General features: G+C 44.9%; 1 protein-coding gene across 2 annotated transcripts; it reads right to left on the reverse strand.

Annotated features, from left to right (window-relative positions):
• On the reverse strand, nt 1,526-19,758 carry WDYHV1 (WDYHV motif containing 1). 2 transcript variants are annotated; one of them, XM_001928505.4, is made up of 6 exons: nt 19,298-19,758; nt 13,929-14,028; nt 12,639-12,689; nt 6,720-6,868; nt 5,949-6,073; nt 1,526-2,218 (listed from the first exon to the last, which is right to left on the reverse strand). In XM_001928505.4, exons 1-6 carry the CDS (start codon nt 19,384-19,386, stop codon nt 2,109-2,111), a joined length of 624 nt encoding a protein of 207 aa, XP_001928540.1. In that variant the 5' UTR covers nt 19,387-19,758; the 3' UTR covers nt 1,526-2,108. The 2 variants fall into 2 exon arrangements, with proteins under 2 accessions (XP_001928540.1, XP_013851955.1); XM_013996501.2 differs by lacking the exon at nt 19,298-19,758 and adding an exon at nt 19,055-19,085.

Below are 21,293 nucleotides of genomic sequence, written 5' to 3' on the forward strand. Positions count from 1 at the left end.
ACTCACACAAGCTGAAAAGATCCAGACACTCAGAAATGCCCCTGGCGGGGGGGGGGGGTTGCTGCTTTGAGGGGATGACGGGGAGTCCCCTTCTGTGATAGTCAAGATACCCACCACCAGCCCCAAACTCCCAGGCCCCCAGCTCAGCAGTTCTAATGGAGGAAGAATTTTTCTCTCCCAATATTAATACAGCAACTGCAGAGAACACTGTGAGGGGTCATTCTCAGTCTTGTCCAGGGCTGGGGAGTACAAGCCTGGTCCGGCTCAGGCTACATGCCTTTATTTACAGGCCACCAGGACTATATTAAAACATGCAAAGGAGAATTTCCCCAAAGGGCACTGTAGGAGTGGTAGGTAGGAAAAACAAACGTCTTCCATGGCTTCTAACAAGTCATGACCATGGCCACTGGATATTTTAACAGGCTTAAAACTATAACCTTGATCACTACACTGGTGAGAAGTAGGGGGTTTTCAATTTCAAGGCAAGGTGGTGGGAAGTTCAAACTTGCATGCACGCTGTCTGACTGGTGTGCATGAGACATACCTTTGAATACCAGATAGGAAACCTACTCATAAATTGGTTTAAAAAAAAAAACCTCCAAAAATGCAATTTTTCTTTTGTCTTTTGTCTTCTGAGGGCCACACCCACGGCATATGGAGGTTCCCAGGCTCGGGGTCTAATCAGAGCTGTAGCCGCCGGCCTGTGCCAGAGCCACAGCAACACGAGATCCGAGCCACGTCTGCGACCTACACCAGCGCTCATGGCAATGCCAGATCCTTAACCCATGGAGGGAGGCCAGGGATTGAACCCACGTCCTCACGGATACTAGTTGGGATCATTAACCACTACGCCACAATGGGAACTCTCCAAAATGCAATTTTTAAATCAGATCACAATTCTTTGGTCCCTCTGAAATTTTTTTCCTCAGGGCAAAGTATTTCTGTGGTGCGACCTGCCAAAATTTATCTTCTTTATTATAGTCACATACTTCTTAAAAGACCATCTGAAAGTCAACAAATTTATCTAAGCATAGGTTCTACAATTAACTCTAAGTTATAAAAATGATTTAGGTTGTATTTATATTCCTCTTACCAAAGCTGATTCACTTTCTCCCACAATCTTCCTGGCCAGCTGAACCAAGCGGATCCATGGCATTTCCTTAGACCGAATCTTGAGGAAACGAATGGACGTGTCCCTCCAGAGCACAACGCAGAGGATGTGAATGGAAGTGTCTTAGTAAGCAGAAAACTCATCTAAGATCAAAAGCTTGGACAGCCCTGTTACAAGAAAGTTGCTCGCTTTTACAATAGAACCGTGGAAGGTGTGAACGAGAGCTAGTGCTGTAAGCCGGTTGAACGTTAGGCATTATTTTATTTGGAATTAAATGATGAAAGCCAAATTTCTAAGACATCTTCAAGAAGAAAAATGGATCAATGTATTTTAAAGCAAAGGGTCCCATCTACAAATAAGACATTCTTGAGGATCCCAGAACATCAAGAGGGACACAAAATCTTCAAAACAAAATTAATTTTAAGTCAGTTTTATTTAAAAACGTATATAAAGAGGCCAAATAACACTTAAGCCTGAGAGGGCTGCAATCTTTTTTAAGAACATAATGGTCCAAAACACTAATACTTATTGCTGATTCAGCTCACTATGTCAGCCCTCTTCAAGCAGGAGCACAATCACTAGCAAACATTTTATGGCACACGTTATGGGCATTAGAGATTCACAGAGAAATGGGCCACAGCCCTGCCCTCAAGGAGCTTACAGTGTAGCTGGAGAGAAATGAAACATCCAAAACAGACATGAAATCCACACATCTATCATAACAAAAACAATTATTGGCTTAAGTCTTCACATGTTTTAACAACTGAGCTGTAGGAATAACTGAGCAAATACACACTACATCAAGTTTCAACCTGACATATCAAAAAAAAAATTGGTTCTATTTATTACTTTGTTCACTTATGTTTCAACTCAACTGAAATAAAACGGAAAACATAATTCCAAACCAAATGTACCATAATGTTCGCTGTCCCAGATGAAGGGGTGGATCTGTTCGGGTCCTAGCATTTCTCCACAGGACTACATCCACAGGTCAAGTTTAGTAGTTCTGACTGCCAAACCGATGTACAAATTCAGACAGGGAGTAGACGGCTCCCCATCCCACCTCAGGATCCATACTGATAAAATCATTCAGGTTCATTTTGGAATCTAAAAGAATACATGAACAAAATGTCCACTGAAAACACAATTTTGGTTTAACAGCAATAAAACAACCCAGGAGACCAAAAGTAGGGAAAATTATTCACGTTTCACAAGGGGTCAATATCACTTCTGCGGTTTCTTGTCTCAAATGCATAACCTCAATCTCACCATGACAAAGTATCACAAAGACCCAAACTGAGGCGCACTATACAAAGTCACTGGAGTTCCTGTTGTGGCTCAGTGGGTTAAGAACCCGACTAGTATCCATGAAGATGTGGGTGTGATCCCTGACTTTGCTCAGTGGGTTAAGGATCTGGGGTGGCAGCAAGCTGCGATGCAGGTCGCAGATGTGGCTCAGATCTGGCTGTGGCTATGGCTATGGTGTAGGCTGGCAGCTACGGCTCCAATTCGACCCCTGGCCTGTGAACTTCCATATGTTGTGGGTATGGCCTTAAAAAGACCAAAAAAAAAAAAAAAATCACTGACCAGTACCCTTTGAAAGTATAAAAGTTATCAAAGAAAAAACAAAAAGTGTCACAGATTGAAGGAGAGTGAGGAGAGATGACAAATAAATGTAATATTCTGGGTTAGATTCTAAACCAAAAAAAAAGAAATTAGTGGGAAAAATTACAAAACTTATATAAGGTCTGTAAGTTAAGAGCACTGTGGCAATATTTTTGTATCAACTGTATTATTTTTTTGGTTTAGATAATTACACTATGGTTTTCTCAGATTCCCCTGGGATCTGACCAAAAGGTATAGAAAAACTGCAGTGTTTTATTTTTTAACCAATTCTCTAGTAGGCTAAAAATAAAGTTATTCAAAAATAAAAAATTAAATGAAAACCTGTAAAAATAAGCAAACTGCCAGTTTACTGGAGGCAACTGCCAATTTATAGGAATTCAGAGAACACAAAAGAGATACAATCACCAAAACCCACACCATTTTCTCCCAGACTCAGTTTCTCCAACATATAAATTACCAAAAAAAAAAAAAAAAAAGAGTTGGACTACGAATCTCTACATATCAAAAAGACTCTAAAGGGAGTTCCCGTCCTGGCGCAGTGAAAACGAATCCAACTATGAACCATGAGGTTCGGGTTCGATCCATGGCCTTGCTCAATGGGTTATGGATCCGGTGTTGCCATGAGCTGTGGTGTAGGTCGCAGATACAGCTTGGATCCCATGCTGCTGTGGCTGTGGCATAGGCCGGCAGCGACAGCTCCAATTTGATCCCTAGCCTGGGAACCTCCATATGCCACAGGTACAGCTCTAAAAAAGCAAAAAATGAAAAATAAAATAAATCCTGGAGTTCCCTGGTGGCTCAGCAGGTTAAGGATCCGGCATTGTCACTGCTGTGGCTTGGGTGGCCACTGTAACACAGGTTTGATCCCTGGCTCAGGAACTTGCACATGCAACCAAAAAAAACAAAAAAATTAAGTTGAGGGGGCCAGGGCAGCTAGATCTGGGGACAGTGTGAGAGAGGCGGGAACTACACAGAGAGCTGTCTGGAGACCTGCAGAGGCGCCTCAGCCCTTTACCCCCAAGTCTTTGGCTAAGGACTGATCTCACAAGTCCAGGAAAGAAGCAGCAGAAAGCAGTCTAACAACACCCCTCCAGCCCTCAGGCATTTGGGAGAATCCACAGAAAGGTCACTCGAGAGTGGGGAAGCTAAATCAGCAGCAGCCAAAGGCCACCTCGAACCCGCAGGAAACGGCCTACAAGCCAGCCTTGAAAGGACCCGCCTGACCCTCAGAAATTTAAGTGGGGCCAGAACCAAATCCAAGACTGTTTCTTAAAGTAACCCAAGATCTAGGAGCTGACAATGTGAAATGCACAAAATCCAGCAGCCAACCAAATATTAGGAGTCATACAAAGAAAACAGGAAAATACAACTCAAAACCAGGAGAGAAATCAGCAGACAAGGACCAGCGATTATAAATAGGCTCCATTTACTCAAAAGAGTAGTTAAACATGAGCACGACAAAGACCAAAAGGGGAGAGAGTAAATCAGCCCCAAATGGAGCATCTAGAAATGAAAAAACAAACACGTAAAATGGAAAAAAAAAAATGCACCGCAAAAGGATTTAAGATCAATGAATTTACAAGCAAAATAATTACTGAAAATGAAGCACATACAGAAAAAGTCTGAAAAAGATGAACAGAACATCACTGACCTAAGAGGAAAATGACACACTATCTAAACAACATATTTGAGGTGAAGTGTGATGTTTTCTTGAACCATTTTTTCTTTCCTAACCGTTTTTTCTTAAATAAAACCCTAACTAGCTGAAAGTAATTCCCCCTTAACCTAATTTCAAATATACTGCTTTGATAAAGACAGGGCTTGCAGTAATGCATGTCCCATACAAGAGAACACACAGTAAATTACGACATGAGAAACCAGTGTGTTTACCCCACACTTTGGAGCAGATTCCTTTGAGCTCCAATCTCAAGTTCAGGAGGCCTCTGATGAGCTAGCTACACGAGGGTGGGGGCAACTGACACCCGATCACAAGGTGCTACCGGACTTGGAGGCCTTCCAGCTGGGGAAGCAGGCTTGACCTGCCTGTGCGCCAGTCTGTATGGCAGGCAAGTGTGGAAAACAAAGCCTGCCTCTTGTGGTGAAGATTAAACCAAAATAAGATGCAAAGGGGCTGGCACCGAAGCCTCTCCCAAAACAGCACCTACTGGGTAGTAGCCATCAAACCCAAAGAAATGACTCACAGAGGACAGGGGCTGAGAAGGTGTTGTTTCCTGAAGGCCTACTACGCACCAAACTCTGCCTTAGAGCTGCCACAGGCCCTGTCAGCCTGGTGAGTGAGACTGAAGGCAAGATCCCTGAGGCCCCTTCCTGACCTCAGCTGTCCCAATTCTAACCCTGAGGTTGGGAACCCGGTTGGTGAGGCAAAATCAATTCCAATATAAATTTTTAAAATTATGAGAGCTTTTCACAGAGAGCCTCAAAAATCAGAGTTTGAATCCTCTTTCAGTCTTCACTCCCCTCAAACATGCCAAATATTTTTTTTACTCTCTTCACTGCTGAATTCCGAACACCACTGTCCTATTTTTCCGGCATCCTGTACAGCTTACAGAACAGTTTGACTCACACAGCCTCATCCATGTGAGAGGATGATTTCACCAATTAAAGGCAACGCTACCAATTACTTCCCATCATAAATAATGTTTCCAGCTTCAGGTGAGTGCCAAGCAACAGAAAGAGGTGAAGAACCCTTTATCCGCTTAAATCTGGAAGAATTACTATTTGGACTGATGCCTAAAAGCACATAAATGAGATGAGTGGGACGATAAAACCTGCTAGCTCTCACCTCCTTCTTAGGCAGCTTTTATTACAGAGCCAGTGAAATGACATTTCACACATTCCAAAGACGCGCTGGGATTTCCTCCCCATAACATGAAACCCTCCCGTGGCAAGATGCTTGTAGTCCCGCTGTTAAATGACTCGAACACGCAGACCTTCCGAAGCCCAATGTCCCAGCAATGGTGCCAGGGTTTGGGCCCTAACACCGTTCCTCTCCCATGAGTTCTGGTGCCCTCCAGTCCTGCTCTCCGTGCCTCGATTCCTAAATCCGATGAATACACAGAACGACACTCCCTCTTGCCTCCTTAGCTCTCCAGAGGTCTTACCCAAAGAACAATGTGCTTCCTGACCCTGGTTAAGGGAACGCGCTCATCTGCACAGTGACGGGAACCCCCTGGGGGCGGCCGTGGCTCACCTCCAGTCTCGATGCAGGGATAGGACGGAGGAGGTTCTCTCCAGTTCCCGCTGGAATCCTTCATGTGAGATCGGTCAGAAGCAAAGTTCTTCAAATACGAATCTGCACGGATCACTCGGAATTTCCTACACACAAACCAACATTCATTTTATATCACAGCTGAAATCCTAACTCAGCTCTTACATAGACCGTGTTCTATGACATGAACAAAACCACGCAGGCCTTTTTATACACTCTGTGATACAAAAACATACACATGCTGCTTTAATACCGGTTAAAGACAGCGTGAGAAATGATCAGCTGAAAACCCAAACTTCAAAGGCATGGAAATATATCTAGCTGCCTTTACTTTCCCAACTGTGTATCAGGGGCAAAGGGTAGTTTTCAGAGACTGCCATCACAGCGCTCTCCACGGTGGCATCATAAGGCATCCTACTCACCCACCCCACACCATCCCACCACACTCCCCCCAAAAATAAGAAAAGGACAGAGAGCCCCACAACAACTTTCAGAAAAATGTTTTGGATCTCATCACACAAATTTTTAAAAGACTGCCAACCTTTTACACAACGGACAACATTTAAAACTTTAAAACATTTTGAATCTTCTATATAGCACATCATTCTCAAACCTCGACTAAATGGTGAAGCCCAGACAACTGATGTTTATAAAACCAATGCAAAAACAAACACACAAACAAAACAACTGAATATTAATTATTATCAAGGTCCGATTGCAGAAAGTTGATAAATCCACCTTGAATCTCCTCACCTTCTAAACTGCGGATGAATGTCCTCATCAGACTTAAAGGCATCTTCCACATACGTATCAAAGGGGCAGGGAAATGGCAGGACAGTGTCAAGGTCATAAATGAAGCTCTGTCCTCCACTCGACACATGAAGCAAGACAACATGGTAATCCTAGAAGTAAAAGTTGCTGAAATTAACCAGATTACCCTACGATCGTGTATTCCAAGGGTATACCAGTACTGCATACATATCATCAAAAATGGACAAGACAAATACAGCCCTCCTTATAACAGCAAATAAAGCAAACACAAAACCCTGAAAACAGGCCAAAAGTCCAGTGACGGGGAACAGGTAAGCAACCGGTGGAAATGTTGATGTACATTAAATGTACACCCTTGGCCTAGCAACTTTACCCTGAGGAATCCATCCTACAGAAAATCGGCCGTGTGTATGGAGAGGTATATATGCAAAGAAAATCTCTGCAGCATTGCTTATAACTGAAAATTCAGAAGCAACCAGAAGTCCACCGAGAGGAATGGTTCACAAACTACGGTGCAGCCATAAGATGGAGTCCCAGGGGGCTACTTAAAGGAGTCAGGTAAATGCGGAGTTCTCCAATGGCTCAGCAGGTTAGGGATCTAGCACGTCACTGCTGTGGCTCAGGTGCGATTCCTGGCCCGGGAACTTCTACACACTGCAGGCACAGCCAAAAAATAAAAAAATAGGTAAATTTATGTGAAAGTGGATTAAGTCCATGTTATACGGTTCGATGGTGGAAGCAAACTGCTGATTATTGTATTTTTCAAATGTATGTGTATACAGAGACAGACATGAGCATTCAGAAGTACACATGCACGAGTGTGAGTACAGAGAAAAAAGCCTACAAGGATATCCTCCAACCACCAACAAAGGGGACGGCTTATGGTGAGCCTGGAGAGGGGAAGAAAGACTTTAAAATGTTGTCACTATGGAAAACAGTATGGAGATTCCTCAAAAAACTAAATATAGAACTACCATATGATCCAACAATCCCACTCCTGGGTAACTATCCAGACAAAACATTCACTCAGGAATTCCCATTGTGGCGCAGCAGAAACAAATCCGACTAGGAACTAAGAGGTTGTGGGTTTGAACCCTCGCTCAGTGGGTTAAGGATCCAGCGTTGCCGTGAGCTGTGGTGTAGGTCACAGACGCACAGCTTGGATCTTTCATTAATTTGGCTGCGGTGTAGGCCAGCAGCTATAGCTCCGATTCAAACCCTAGCCTTGGAACCTCCATGTGCCACCAGCGGAGCCCTAAAAAAGCAAAAAAAAAAAAAAAAAAAAAGATAATTGCACCCCTATGTTCAGCACTATTGACAATAACCAAGACACAGGAACAACCTAAATATTCATCAACAGACAAATGAATTAAGAAGATGTGGTACATATACACAACGGAATACTACTCAGCCATTAAAAAAAAAACAAAATAATGCCATTTGCAGTAACATGGATTCAACTAAAGATTCTAAGTGAAATCAGAAAGAGAAAAAACAACCACATAGTATCACTTAAATGTGAAATCTAAAATATGGCACAGATGAACCCATCTACAGAACAGAAACAGACTCACAGACATGGAGAACAAACTTATGGTTGCCAAGGGGCAGGGGGGAGGGAATGGGATGGACTGGGAGTTTTGGGCTAGTAGATGCGAACTATGACACTGAGAATGGATAAGCAATGAGGTCCTACTGCACAGCTCAGGGCACTACACCCAACCTCTTGTGACAGAACATGATGGAAGATAATATTAGAAAAAGAATGTATATATATGTATGCCTGGGTCACTCTGCTGTACAGCAGAAATTGCACAACACTGTAAATCAACTACACTTTAATTAAAAAAAGAAAAAGAAAAATATCAACGGGTGTTTCACAAAGGAAATGCAAATAAACTAGAAGACTATGTACAGAAGCTCAATTCCATTTATATCAGAGAGAACTTTAAATCCATAATAAAACACAATTTTATATTTAGCAATTTGATAATAATTAAAATTAAATCAAAATCTATCTATACCAAGTATATGAGAGGGAGACAACAGAAGATTCCCTCCTACCACTAGTGGGAGTATAACTGGTATATTCATGCAGACTTTTATTTTGGGGCATTTCTAATAAAGATGAACATGCAAAAACAAAAAATAAAAATAAAATGTTGTTGCGATTGTTTTTAAACCAGCCAGGCCCTAGTCTGTAGTCATTACAGAAGAAAGACACAGAGCTTCTCCCGCACAGCTGGGTCCCAGTGCACGTGTGACTTCTCACTCTCGATGCCAGATGCCCAGTGCAGCCCACACCAGCTAAGGGCTGGGAGGCATGTCAGGGTGGTTATCAAGGGACATGCAATAGTCCGGTGCTCAGAGCTCCTTAGGGAAAAAAATCTCTCATAGAGAACAGTACTGTGAGATAAAAAGTTCAATCACATTAATACAACATCAGAAATACCATCTTACATTTCCAGTGCTTCGGAGCTCACAAAGCACTTTCTCAAACATTTCATTTGACCCTGTGAGGTGGGGCAGATAATTAATTGAGACTGGAGATGTTGTACCATCAGAGCCTAAAGTGCTTCCTTTGGCTCCAACTCTATCTTAGTAAAGCAGATCCAGCATCAGAAATGAACGCTTATTCCCTGTACTGCCCCTTAATGCATCCTACCCTCCAGATAAATGAACTAAAAGCTGCTCCCCCATAACAGTCCACAGATTCCTTCCCCTAGGCTTATTTGTGTTACTCCACTCCTCCTGCACGACCTCCTCCACTGCCCCTCTCCGTACCCATCACTCAAGCTCTGTCTGCTTTCTTCCTCATGAGCCCATCTGTGATCTTCTCCCGCCCCTGCCGGAGTCTCTGCCTTTCCAAAACCTGTCTCTCCCTTAACATCTTCTACTTTGTGTTGGTTTTTTTTGAACTATGTACTCCCTATTATTTATGACAAAGTGTGCTATTAAAGTACAGATATAGGAGTTCCTGCTGTGGCTCAGCAGTAACGAACCTGACTAGTATCCATGAGGATGCGAACTCAAACCCTGGCCTCGCTCAGTGGGTGGTGTAGGTTGCAGATGCAGCTCTGATTCGACCTCTAGCCCAGGAACCTCCATATGCCACAGGTGCGGCCCTAAAAAGAAAAAAGAAATAAAATAAAATACGAAGATGAGAAAGATAAGTCCTTTCTATCTTTCTGGCGGTAAGAGTTTCGGGAGAAGTGATTGGGAAACACAAGTCAACTGTTGCACAACAGGGAGATAAGGAAATGAGGGAGGCGGGAGAGCGCGCAGGTGAGGGCATCTGAAGTCAGGTCACCTGGTTCAACCTCAGCCCTCCCTAACCAGCCTGTTTCCTCTTCCACAAAATAGAGACAACTGTAGTGTTTTCCTCATAGTATTACTGAGAGAATTAGTGAGATGATGTATGTAAATGATCAGTCTTTTTAAAAAGCCAACCAAGGAGTTCCTATTGTGGCGCAGTGGAAACAAATCCAACTAGTATCCATGAGGTTGTGAGTGCGATCCCTGGCCTCACTCAAGTGGATTAAGGATCCAGCATTGCCATGAGCTGTGGTGTAGGTTGCAGACAAGGCTCGGATCCTGCCTTGCTGTGGCTGTGGTATAGGCCAGCAGCTATAACTGATTCGACCCTTAGCCTGGGAACTTCCATAAGCCTCGGGTGTGGCCCTAAAAAAAAAAAAAAAAAAAGGCAACCAAGAGGAGTTTCATTGAGAAAGGGCTGCCATCACCACATCTTCGAAGGGGAAGGCCTTCCAGAAAGATGACACAACTTGTGGAAAGGCTAAAACAAGAAGTATCCTTCTGGTTAGCTCAGGTCCATTTTCCTACATACCAGGTGTCTGGTGACCTCGAGAGGGAAAGCAGGCCTCAACCAGGAATCACCTCCACGGCAGAGATGGGGAGCCAAGGAGTGCAGATCCAGCAGAAGCCTCAGTCTGAGGTGGATACAGAGCTTGTCCAAATGCCAGAAAAGATCCAGCGAGGTCAGAGGCAGGGAGGCCCACCTAGAACATGATCTGTTCCTTGGGGGTTGGTGTCTCCACCCACTTGGGGAGTCTACCCATTCCCCACGACAGGATGGCAGCGAGGCACAGATCAATCTGCCAGAGGCTTATTTCACACAGGAAATCTGTGGGGAGACTTCCTACAACAGGACTCCCCACCCTGAGTCACCAGAGCTGCTGTGTAAAGGGGGACGTGACCAAAGGCCCTCTCCTTGTGAGCCTCCTGAAGACAGGTAGCAAGGCCATGGCTCAAAGGCAGCTGAGCACTTCGGCCATGGCCATGACTGCGGAGGCAGCTGGACACTCGGTAACCAGAGTCTTGTAGCTTTGCTCACAGTAACAGCTTTAGCAAATGCCTCCAGAGTGTAACGCCTCCGGGACGCAGGACGATGCTTCAAATACATTATGTATCTAAAGCCTGACAACCCGCCTGACCAGAGGAAGACACTGAAGAAAGACAGCAAATACCACATCCACCTCACACAACCCCCCAGGGTGAGGACTGCAGCTTAATCCCAGTTTGCTTGACCCTGAGCCCATGCTTCTAGCCCAACACTGCTGGATTTCATGTTAGAACAGATGAAGGAAGGAAGAGCATGAGCTCCACGAGGCCAGGGATTTAGTCAATTTTGTGTCTAGCACATAAGAAGCATTTAATAAATGTATGTTACATAAACGAATGAAGTCAATTCAAATGTTATCTTAGTCTAATAAGCGTCAGAAATTTGATGTTTGTTACATTAGCATGAATGGAGTTTTTCCTTTATCTTCATGTTTATGAGCATGAGCAATTCTGTTCTCCAGAGGCCAGGTTAAGGTGACAAGATGTGTCCTAGAAAGGACCTAGACTGGCCACTGATGAGCCAGATGACCCTGAGCTGCACACTCTGCCTTTCTGGGCTTGATCTTTCACCTGAAAAATGAAACGGTTAGAGCAGATCTGTATTTTTCAAATGCTAGTCATGTTCACTTGGGAACACGAATTCCTACACCTCTACATCAACTAGATCAGAAATCTGTTATTTTGGGGAGTTCCCTGGTGGTCTAGTGGTTAGGAGTCAGTGCTTTCACCAATGCGGCCCAGATTCAATCCCCGATCTGGGAATGAGATCCCACGTCAAGCCGCTGCACATAGTGACAAAGAAAGGAAGGAAGGAAGGAAGGGAGGAAGGAAGGAAGGAAAGAAGAAAGAAAGAAAGAAAGAAGGAAGGAAGGAAGGAAAGAAAGAAAGAAAGAGAAAGAAAGAAAGAAAGAACGAAGGAAGGAAGGAAGGAAAGAAAGAAAGGAAAGAAAGAGAAAGAAAGAAAGAAGGAAAGAAAGGAAGAAAGAAGGAAAGAAAGGAAGAAAAAAGGAAAGAAAGAAAGAAAGAAGAAAGAAAGGAAAGAAAGAAAGAAGAAAGAAGGAAAGAAAGAAGGAAAGAAAGAAGAAGGAAAGAAAAAAAGAAAAAAAGAAAGAAAGAAAGAAAGAAGGAAAGAAAAAAGAAAGAAAGAAGGAAAGAAAGAAGAAGGAAAGAAAAAAGCAAAGAAAAGAAGGAAAAAGAAACCTCTATTTTTAACAGTCTCTGGATCATTCTACTGTACCGCCAGACTAGATACTGCTAAAGTTCTTTTTAGTGCTAAGCAGACAAGAGTCCAGAACACAAATATACCTGCCACATCAGCCACTTAAAATCATTCCTATAATAATTTCAAAATTAAAAGAACACATGTCCTAAGTGCTTCAACCTTAGACCAAATGACAATTATTGGCAAAAGGTCAAATTACTAATAATTACCATAGCCTTCATCTACTGCCCCATAATTTCTGCTTTACCAAAACACAAAGACCATTCACAGATTACAAGTACTAATGCATCAGAGGCTGTTCGTGTTGATGATCTTACCCAGATCACAGGTCCATCTCCAGGTCTTGCCTGTTGTTTCCAGATAGGAATCTGAAAAATTCAACAAATTTCTTAAGCCACAACTTCAGTTAAACCACTAATAAATTCTTTAAAGCAATGCATACATGAAAAATAAAGTGTTTCTAATCAACCAACAATCAAGGTGAAAAAAATGAATTATAGGAAGAAATCCAAATCCTTCCAAGTGTCCTTAACAATGAAAGAGCAATAATTAATTATAAGATGTTCTCTAGAGAGTAGAAAGAGACCTGAACTAGGAATTGGAAGGCCTGGCAGGTTCAAGTCTTTCTTTCCCACTTAATTATTCACAGGACCTCCCCATGTCTCTACTTCCTCATCTATAAAATGCAGACATCTGTCTGAACCTTGTCTCTTTCACAGGGTTTCCACTGGGATCAAACAAGATGAGGCTTGCAAAAGAGCTTTACAATTATGAAAGGCTGACTTTTCTGAATACTTCCTATAAGTTTACTAGAGTTCCATTAAAACTCCAAAAACAAAGAAATCTTTTACATCAAACCTGAGAATGTGTGCTTCTAATCTAAGCAATTTAAGAAGCTCTAAGAGTTCCCTCTTGGCTCAGCAGGTTAAGGATCCAGCGTTGTCACTCCTGTGGCTCTGGTTACAGCCATGGCACGGGTTGGATTCTCAGCTTGGGGAACATCCACATGCCACGGGCACGGCCAAATAAATAAGTAAATAATAAAAAAAAAAAAAATAGGAGTTCCCATCGTGGCTTGGTGGTTAACAAATCCGACTAGGGACCATGGGGTTGCGGGTCTAGTCCCCGGCCTCGCTCAGTGGGTTGAGGATCTGGCGTTGCCATGGGCTGTGGTGTAGGTTGCAGACAAGGCTCGGATCTGGAGTTGCTGTGGCTCTGGCGGAGGCCGGCAGCTACGGCTCCAGTTGGACCCCTGACCTGGGAACCACGTGCTGCGGGTACGGCCTTAGAGGAGACGGGGGAACAAAAAAAAAAAAAATTTAAATAAATAAAATAAATAAAAAGCTCTAACTTAATATCCAAGGAGAGGGGACTTAATTTGCATAACCATACCATCACATATTTCCTTACCTACAAATAAGGGACTAAACTCTACTAACTCAACCACATTCTGGTAGGGAAAAAAAAAAAATCTCATTCAAAAACAAACTTTAAAATGTTGTTATATTTTGTAAAGCACATTTTAGGTCAGTGCTAAACTCATGCTCTATTTCGCTTCTGATTCCATCCTAAACTTGTCTTCTTCCTGCAATCACTCACCAACTTACCATCTTCCTCTCATTAGATATGAAGACAGCGTAACACTCTTCTAATGGATATTGGTCGTGGTTTTTGATGTATTCACAGAGCTTCCAAATATTTTCTTCACTGAAATAAAATAATTGCTTAAGCAATATAATGCAAGCAAGAACGCGCTGTTTTTCAAATTTGAACAAAAGACTGATGACGATATAAAAAAGTTGGAAGCAACCATAATCACCACTTCATCCAACAACTAACTGGCTGACAGAACTTCCTCTAAAACACCCCCAGCAAGCTGTTACCAAACTATACTGCTCGTGACCGACCCCATCTACAGACAGAGCTCAGGACCTCTGTCAGCAGTGCTACTGTACGGAGGCATTTTAACACCGCTCAAACACTACGTCAGCCTTCTATAATCTATAATCCAGGGCCCTGAGATGGAGCTGGAATTCCAACTCAGCCACATACAAAGTAGGAAGCTTCAGACATCCTGACCTCTCTGAAGGCCTGCTTTTCTCCTCTGTAAAATGGACACAACCATCATAACCACAGCATGTGATGAACACTCAATCTTAGTTAACACTGGTTTCCTGCTCCCCTTAGGAATGGGGCAGGATGTGTGTCTGGGGTAGGAGGTCTCCTTACTGAAAAACGACTGGGACAGTTGTCTTATGCCCAGGAATTCTTTGGAGGGAGCCCCTTGTGAGTGGTATTCCCTGGGCCCCCCTGGAATGGAGGGGGGTCCTGGCTTTTACAAAGCTGTTTTTCATACTGAACTGAAATCTGTATTCCTATACTCCTGCCCCAGATGAATCTCTCTTCTACATGAGATGCCTTTAGCTCTCTGAAGCAGTGGTCAGAACTGCCCAAGTAATGCAATGCCCAGGGCATCAAACCAAGCCACGCTGGAAGCCACAGTTCAGCCTTTGGGCTTCTGTCTTTTTCTAGTGAGCTACACAGCACCTCGGCTCAAAATGAGCTACACCAACATTTTGCTCACACAAGTGACTCACTGTGTCAAAATCCAATTTCCAGCCACCTACACCATGCCACCTGAAGATGAGGCAAGGCACAAACGGCACCAAGGACTATAGCCATGCTGTGGAAAGACACACTTTCAATTCAGTCTTGCCCTGTCTACCTGTCTCAATGATCTAAACAACTAAGCTTACTGAAGTGGAGAGTCTGCATTTTTCTCCGGTAATATTATTTTCCCCTGAAATATCTAAGAACCCTTAGAGAAAAAAATGGCAGAGGTAAAAACAGGAGATCGCTACTAATTCCATAGGATGTGTAGCACAGAGGAACAAAATTTTACTGTTTCAGTACCACACAACTTGTAGTAGCTAATTTTTTTTTTTTTTTTTTTTTTTTTTTTTTACTCTGGATGTTCTCAGACCAAGTTTTGAGACAACATCTGTCTGTCCAGCCTAATAATTTTGGAGAGCTGACCACAAACAAGAGCCTGTGATGTACACCACACACTGCTAAGTGCCTGGAGAATGTAACGAGCCAGCAAGAGGAGCCATACAGATCCATAAAAAAGTGAGCATCACAGAAGGCATGAAAGATGCATAGAGCAAGCACAGATGAGGCGTTCATTTTGAAGGATACAGGAAGATGGAGGAGGTGTAGGTCAGTGGATGCTCCTTGCTCCCCTCGCACATTCCAAGGGTGGGCACCGAGTTAATGCAAAAGGTTCGAAAATCCTCATGTACCACAAGCACTACTGGTAAGAAGCTGAATTACACATGTGACTTGGACATACTTCGCCTATTACTTTTCAAACACGCGTGAATGTTACGCAGAGAAAAAACAAATTTAAACGTAACAGTTACTGGGTTTCTCGTCCTTTTTTAATCAATTTTTTCAAGAGTACAGTTACTATCATGGAGAAGGATCTCGTAAAACTTGTGATGCTAATAAAAAAGAGAGCCTTATCCGTGGAAACACTGGCAGAGAAAAAGCCCTGGATTTGGTGTGACTCCTGAAACCCATTTAACTGTTTTTTCTTAAAAAAAAAGAGGGGATGATAATAGAAATGTTCCAGTTGATTACTTTGGCAGGAGAAACGCTGACAAAGCACCATTAGGGCCAGGATTCTGCAAGAATGGCTACCGGTGATGGGCTGAAGTCAGAGAGGACCTCAAGGGGAGGATCCAGGCGCACGCAAGTGCTCAACAAATATTTGAAAAATCCAACACCATTATAAAAGAATCACAAGTGCTCTGCAAACTACAGAGAGCCACACAAACACAGGCTATCACTGTTCTCATGAGGCTGGGTCTTAAAAGATAAGTAACAGCTGATGGAAGCTAACGGAAGTGGAAAGGAGGCATTTATTTCAAGCTAGGAGGACCCACAGGAGCCAGTGTAGAAAGGCATACCTACCCGATGTGTTCAGACAGGACAAAGCACCAGTTCTCCATCAGAAGTGATTCTGCCCCAGCCCCAGGGGACATTTGGCAGTGTCTGGGGACATTTCAGGTTGTCACAAACTGGGAGACGGTGGAATGGGCGGGCATTCAGTGTGCAGAGGCCAGGGATGCTGCTACACAACCTACCATACACAGGACAGGCCCCCAGAGAATTGCCACCTCAAAATGCCAACAGAGGCAAAGCTGAAAAACCCTCGGGTAGGGCAGGAAAGGCAAGTTCACAAAGAGACCGAAGGAACAGGTGGTGACTAGATCTTTAGAGGGCTTACTAGGCTCAGAAAGCAGACTTTATTGTCAAAGGCTGCATTCTTGAAATATGATCCACAGACCAGCCTCAGACTCATCCAGGTTGCTGTTCACACACCCAGCAGCTCTGTGGTGGGGCCTGGAGATCTGCATAGTTTACAAGCTCCCAGGTGATTCTCCAACACGTTCAAATTTAGAAGGGATGTGAGCAACGTGAAGCCAGCTGAAGTTAAAGACCTTAAGGACAGGGGAGAGCTGGGCAGAGAGGCCTGTCAGGAAGGGCAGCTGGAAGAGGCCCCGAGGGCCAGGTAAGGAGGGTCTGGCCCTCGGCTGAAGGAATTAGAGGAGACGATCTACTGAAGTGAAGTTCATCTCCCACCATCCTTCCCCCAAGCCTCTCCATTCCAACTGTGCCGGCCTCCCTGCCGTTTCTAGGATACACTTCCTTCTGAGAGCCTCTGCACCCGAAGTGGCCTCCTGCCAATATCCACAAAGCTCCTGCCCTCTTTTTCTTCAGATCTCTGTTCAAAGATCACTTTATCCACAATGTCTTCTTTAAATCTCCTAATAACACAATGAGTCATTACCCCTTAACTTGTTCTAGCTTTCTCCTACCACTTAAACCCAAACATGGTTAAAAGGGGTTTTGCCTGTTTTCCCCCAATCGAAATTTGAGAACTATGCAATCTTATGAGGGACATCCAATTTCTTGGGGTAGAACATGATGGGAGATAGTATGAAAAAAAAAAAAGGGTGGGTGTGTGTGTGTGTGTGTGTGTGTGTGTGAATGCCTCACTATGCTGTACAGCAGAAATTAAAAACACTATAAAACAAATGCACTCAAAAAAAACCAGAAAGAAAGAAATCAAGAAATCAAGAACTCTTACAGGGGGGAGTTCCCGTCATGGCTCAGTAGAAACATATCTGACTAGCATCCCTGGCTTCACTCAGTGGGTTACGGATCCGGCGTTGCCGTGAGCTGTGTTGTAGGTTGCAGACACGGCTTGGATCCTGTGTCTGTGGTGTAGGCCAGCAGCTACTGCTCCAATTCGACCCCTAGCCTGGAACCTCCACATGCCGCCGGTACAACCTTAAAAAAAAAAAAAAAAAAAACCTCTTACCAGGGAATATGTCTATTTTGTTCACTGCTATCTCCCTCATGCATAAAATTGTGCATCTCACACTCCAAGGGCCTAATAAACATTTACTGAATTGACAAAACAATGAGGGGATGTTAGGGACAAGAACAGAACCCAGGTGAGAGGCAGGGCAGAAACAAAGCACGGACTCCAGACTCTGGCATTACTGAGGTTCCAGTTTCAGCACCACCCTTGCAGATGTGTGATCCTGGGCAAACAACAGGTCTCTCTGCCCAGTTTTTTCATTGGTAAAATGAGGGAAATGATAATAATAAAACTACCTCCCAAAGACGGATGGAAGTACTAGGCCTGACACACTGTCAGAGCTGAACGAATGTCAAGCTCTTCCCAGCATTACTTTGGTGACTAGCTGAGGAGAGAAAGGCAGCTTTAGAGGGCCCTAAGGTTTCTTGTGCAGGGAATGGAAATTGGGGTTAGAAGTCATTAATCAAGTAAGGGAAAGGGAATGAAAAGAATCACGATAAGAGTAGTGATTCAGCCACAGTAGTGGCCCAGGATAGGGGGTACAGTGTGTGTATTCCAGAAACAAACTCTGCATTTAACTCGCCATTCCTTCGCTCCCAAGCAGTGTGGCCTTAGGCAAATGACTTGCACACCTCTGTGCTTCAACGTGCTCACCTTTAAAACGGAGATAAAAGGAGTTCCGGTCGTGGCTCAGTGGTTAAGGAATCCAACTAGGAATGAGGTTCTATTCCTGGCCTTGCTCAGTGGGTTGAGGATCAGGCGTTGCCGTGAGCTGTGGTGTAGGTTGCAGACGCAGCTCGGATCCCGCCTTGCTGCGGCTGTGGCATAGGCCGGTGGCTACAGCTCTGATTAGACCCCTAACCTGGGAACCTCCACATGCCGGTGGGAGCAGCCCAAGAAATGGCAAAAAAAAAAAATAATAATAATAATAAAATAAAATGGGGATAAGAGTACCTACCTCCTAGTGTAATTGTGGGTTTCAAACGAATTCATTTACGCAACCGCCTCAGAACAATGACTAGCACATGTGAAGTGTTATGTATAAATTTAACCGTTATTACAATGAGTACTAGGTGGTTAAGATTTTGGTATCTGGTATAACAGGGCCTGAAATGGATTCCTGGCTGCTATTAGCTGGGTGACCTTGGGAATGTTACTGCAAAAACTTTGCACCCCCATTCTCTTCCAAAATTAAAATGACCTTCATTATCAGCAGAATAATATTCAAAGACCCTCTGCACTCCGCCTCCATCTCCACCTCCCCTTCTTGGACCCCCCAAACGCTGAGGTCCGCTGAGAAAAATCCAAGCGAAAAACGCCAGGCTGAAGCAGTGCACTTACCGACCCTGCCATTCCTGGCGAATTCCGCCCCCCCCCCCCCACGCACACACCACACCCTCCCGCAACCCAAATACCCAAGCTCAACTCAAGGGACAAGGGCTGCCATTCCCTCTCTCTCCTCCCCTCAAACCAGAAAACCCGCCAGTCCCGGCCCAGAGGGGCCGGGAAGAGGCGGGGCCCAGCTGCAACGCCAGGCCGGGTGGGCAGGGGAGATGCCGGGGGCTGGCCCCTGCGCCGCCTCACCAGTAGCAGCTGTTGTAGACGCAGGCGTCCCGCGGGGGGCTGGCCGGCTGGTAGTGGGCTGCTGCGGCGACGGGGACATCCCCCTCCATGGCGGGCCTGGGCACGGGCCTAAGGCCGACGGACGAGACAAGCCCCGGCGGCGGGCTTCGGGGGAGGGCCCGATGCTCAACAAGCAGCGCGGGTTCTCGTGGCGGAGTGGGCGGAGCCTGAGATCGACCGCCCGTGGTGTTCCCGGGTGGTGGGGCCTAGGGCACGGTAGGCGGAGCCTGGGCCAGCGTGTGGCGCAGGATTCCAACGCACCCAGCTTGAGATGCGCGTTCTGGATTGCGGGGGGGTGGAGCCAAGGTAGGGGGGGTTTAGTGGGAGGACGCGGGCAGCTCTGCTTTGGTGGAGCAAGTTCTGGTGGGCGGATTCTGGGCGGGGAGAGGCGCAAGGACTTGGCGTGAGAAGGCCCGGTCGAGGTGGGCGGAGCTCGAGGCGCGCGGCGCTTTCTGCCAAGAGGGTGGAGCCAAGAATGGATCCGGGGTGGTGCGAGCAGCGTGAGTTCACAGTGGGCGGAGCCCGGGGCGAGGAAGACCGCGTGGTTCCTGGTGGGCGGAGTCCGCTAGGTGGGTGGGGCCAGAAGTTGGGCGGTGCGGCACGTGGTCCTGGCAGGGGGCGGGGCCAGGCACGAGGGAGGGTTTGTTAACTGGGCGTGCCAGTCCCGGCCGGGAGAGGAGAGGTCTCTGGCACGTGGCTTGAGGGAGGAGTCCTGGGAGGGCTTGGATTCGGTAATCGGTGCTCTGTGATTTTCTCGGCGGAGCGTGAGACAGACTCCAACCCATCGCCAGCTGTGGAAGTTGAGACTCGGAAGACTCCACGTATGCAAGTGAAATTAGAGGACCTTGCATGTGAAAAACAAAGATTTAGCACTTTGAGCCTGGAGTTGGAGAGAACCCGGGGTAGGGGGAAAGAGGTTGGTAGAAGGAGGTTAATTCCAAATATGACCGCATGGAGGATGGTGTTCGGGATAATACTCCCAACTCTCAGCATATTGTAACTTTTTTAATTAGGTGAAATTATGTATTGGCTAAGAAATGTATATTTATTTTTTCACATATTAAGTAAGAAAAAAATTTGAGACCCTTCATGATATTCTTTTGGTATTAATCATATATATTTGTTTATTTGCTGGCAGTCTGGAAGGAAAGACACCGAACTGTTAAAAAGTGATTATCTCTGGTGAATGAATGGTAGGATTTTCACTTTAGATTTATATCTTTCTGAATGTTTATATTTGCAAGGGACATAAATGGCTGATCAAGATATTTATTACCCGTTATAAAATCTGAAATTGTTAGGTTGGTTTATAGGCCATACATAGATTCTCCCAGTCTTACCAATTCAAAAGTCCTAAAGATTTTGAAAATAAGTCATTGTGTCAGTTATCATTGTATCGCCTCTCAGATCCAAATACACACTTTAGCATTGGCCCCATGATAAATAACGGAATTATTTTAAGCACTTCTCCTTCAAAGTGGGCACAACATGAAATCTTCTCAGTTACCTACACTGAAGGAAAATGCTTTCTGCAGTTCCTGAGAGCAGACCAGAAATGTGGACTAGAAGTAGGAGGGTGGTCATGAGAATAATACCCAGTAGGATCTGCCCAGCCACAGACCCAAACTCGGTCCTTCTATCACCTTGAAGTTTTAGCCTGGCAATAACTTTCACGCAGCCCTCTTGGCAGAGAAACCAGACTCCTGTGCAGCTTGCAGGCAACCACCTGCCCCTTGTCCTCCAGGAAGCCTTTCGTCTGTGGGAGCCCAGGGTCACACACTCCACAGCCCTTCATTCTACTCTTTCATTCCCCCCAGGCATCTTCAAGACCTTCTGTCTCTGCTGGCTCCTACATTCTCATGGCTCCCCACACTGCTGGTTGGTGATTGCTCCCCTCCACCTGCTTCTCTATTTGCCCAGCAACTCCAGACCACCTGCAGCCTGGCTAAACCAGGGA

Source organism: Sus scrofa, chromosome 4, assembly GCF_000003025.6.
Source record: "Sus scrofa isolate TJ Tabasco breed Duroc chromosome 4, Sscrofa11.1, whole genome shotgun sequence".
NCBI lineage: Eukaryota > Metazoa > Chordata > Mammalia > Artiodactyla > Suidae > Sus > Sus scrofa.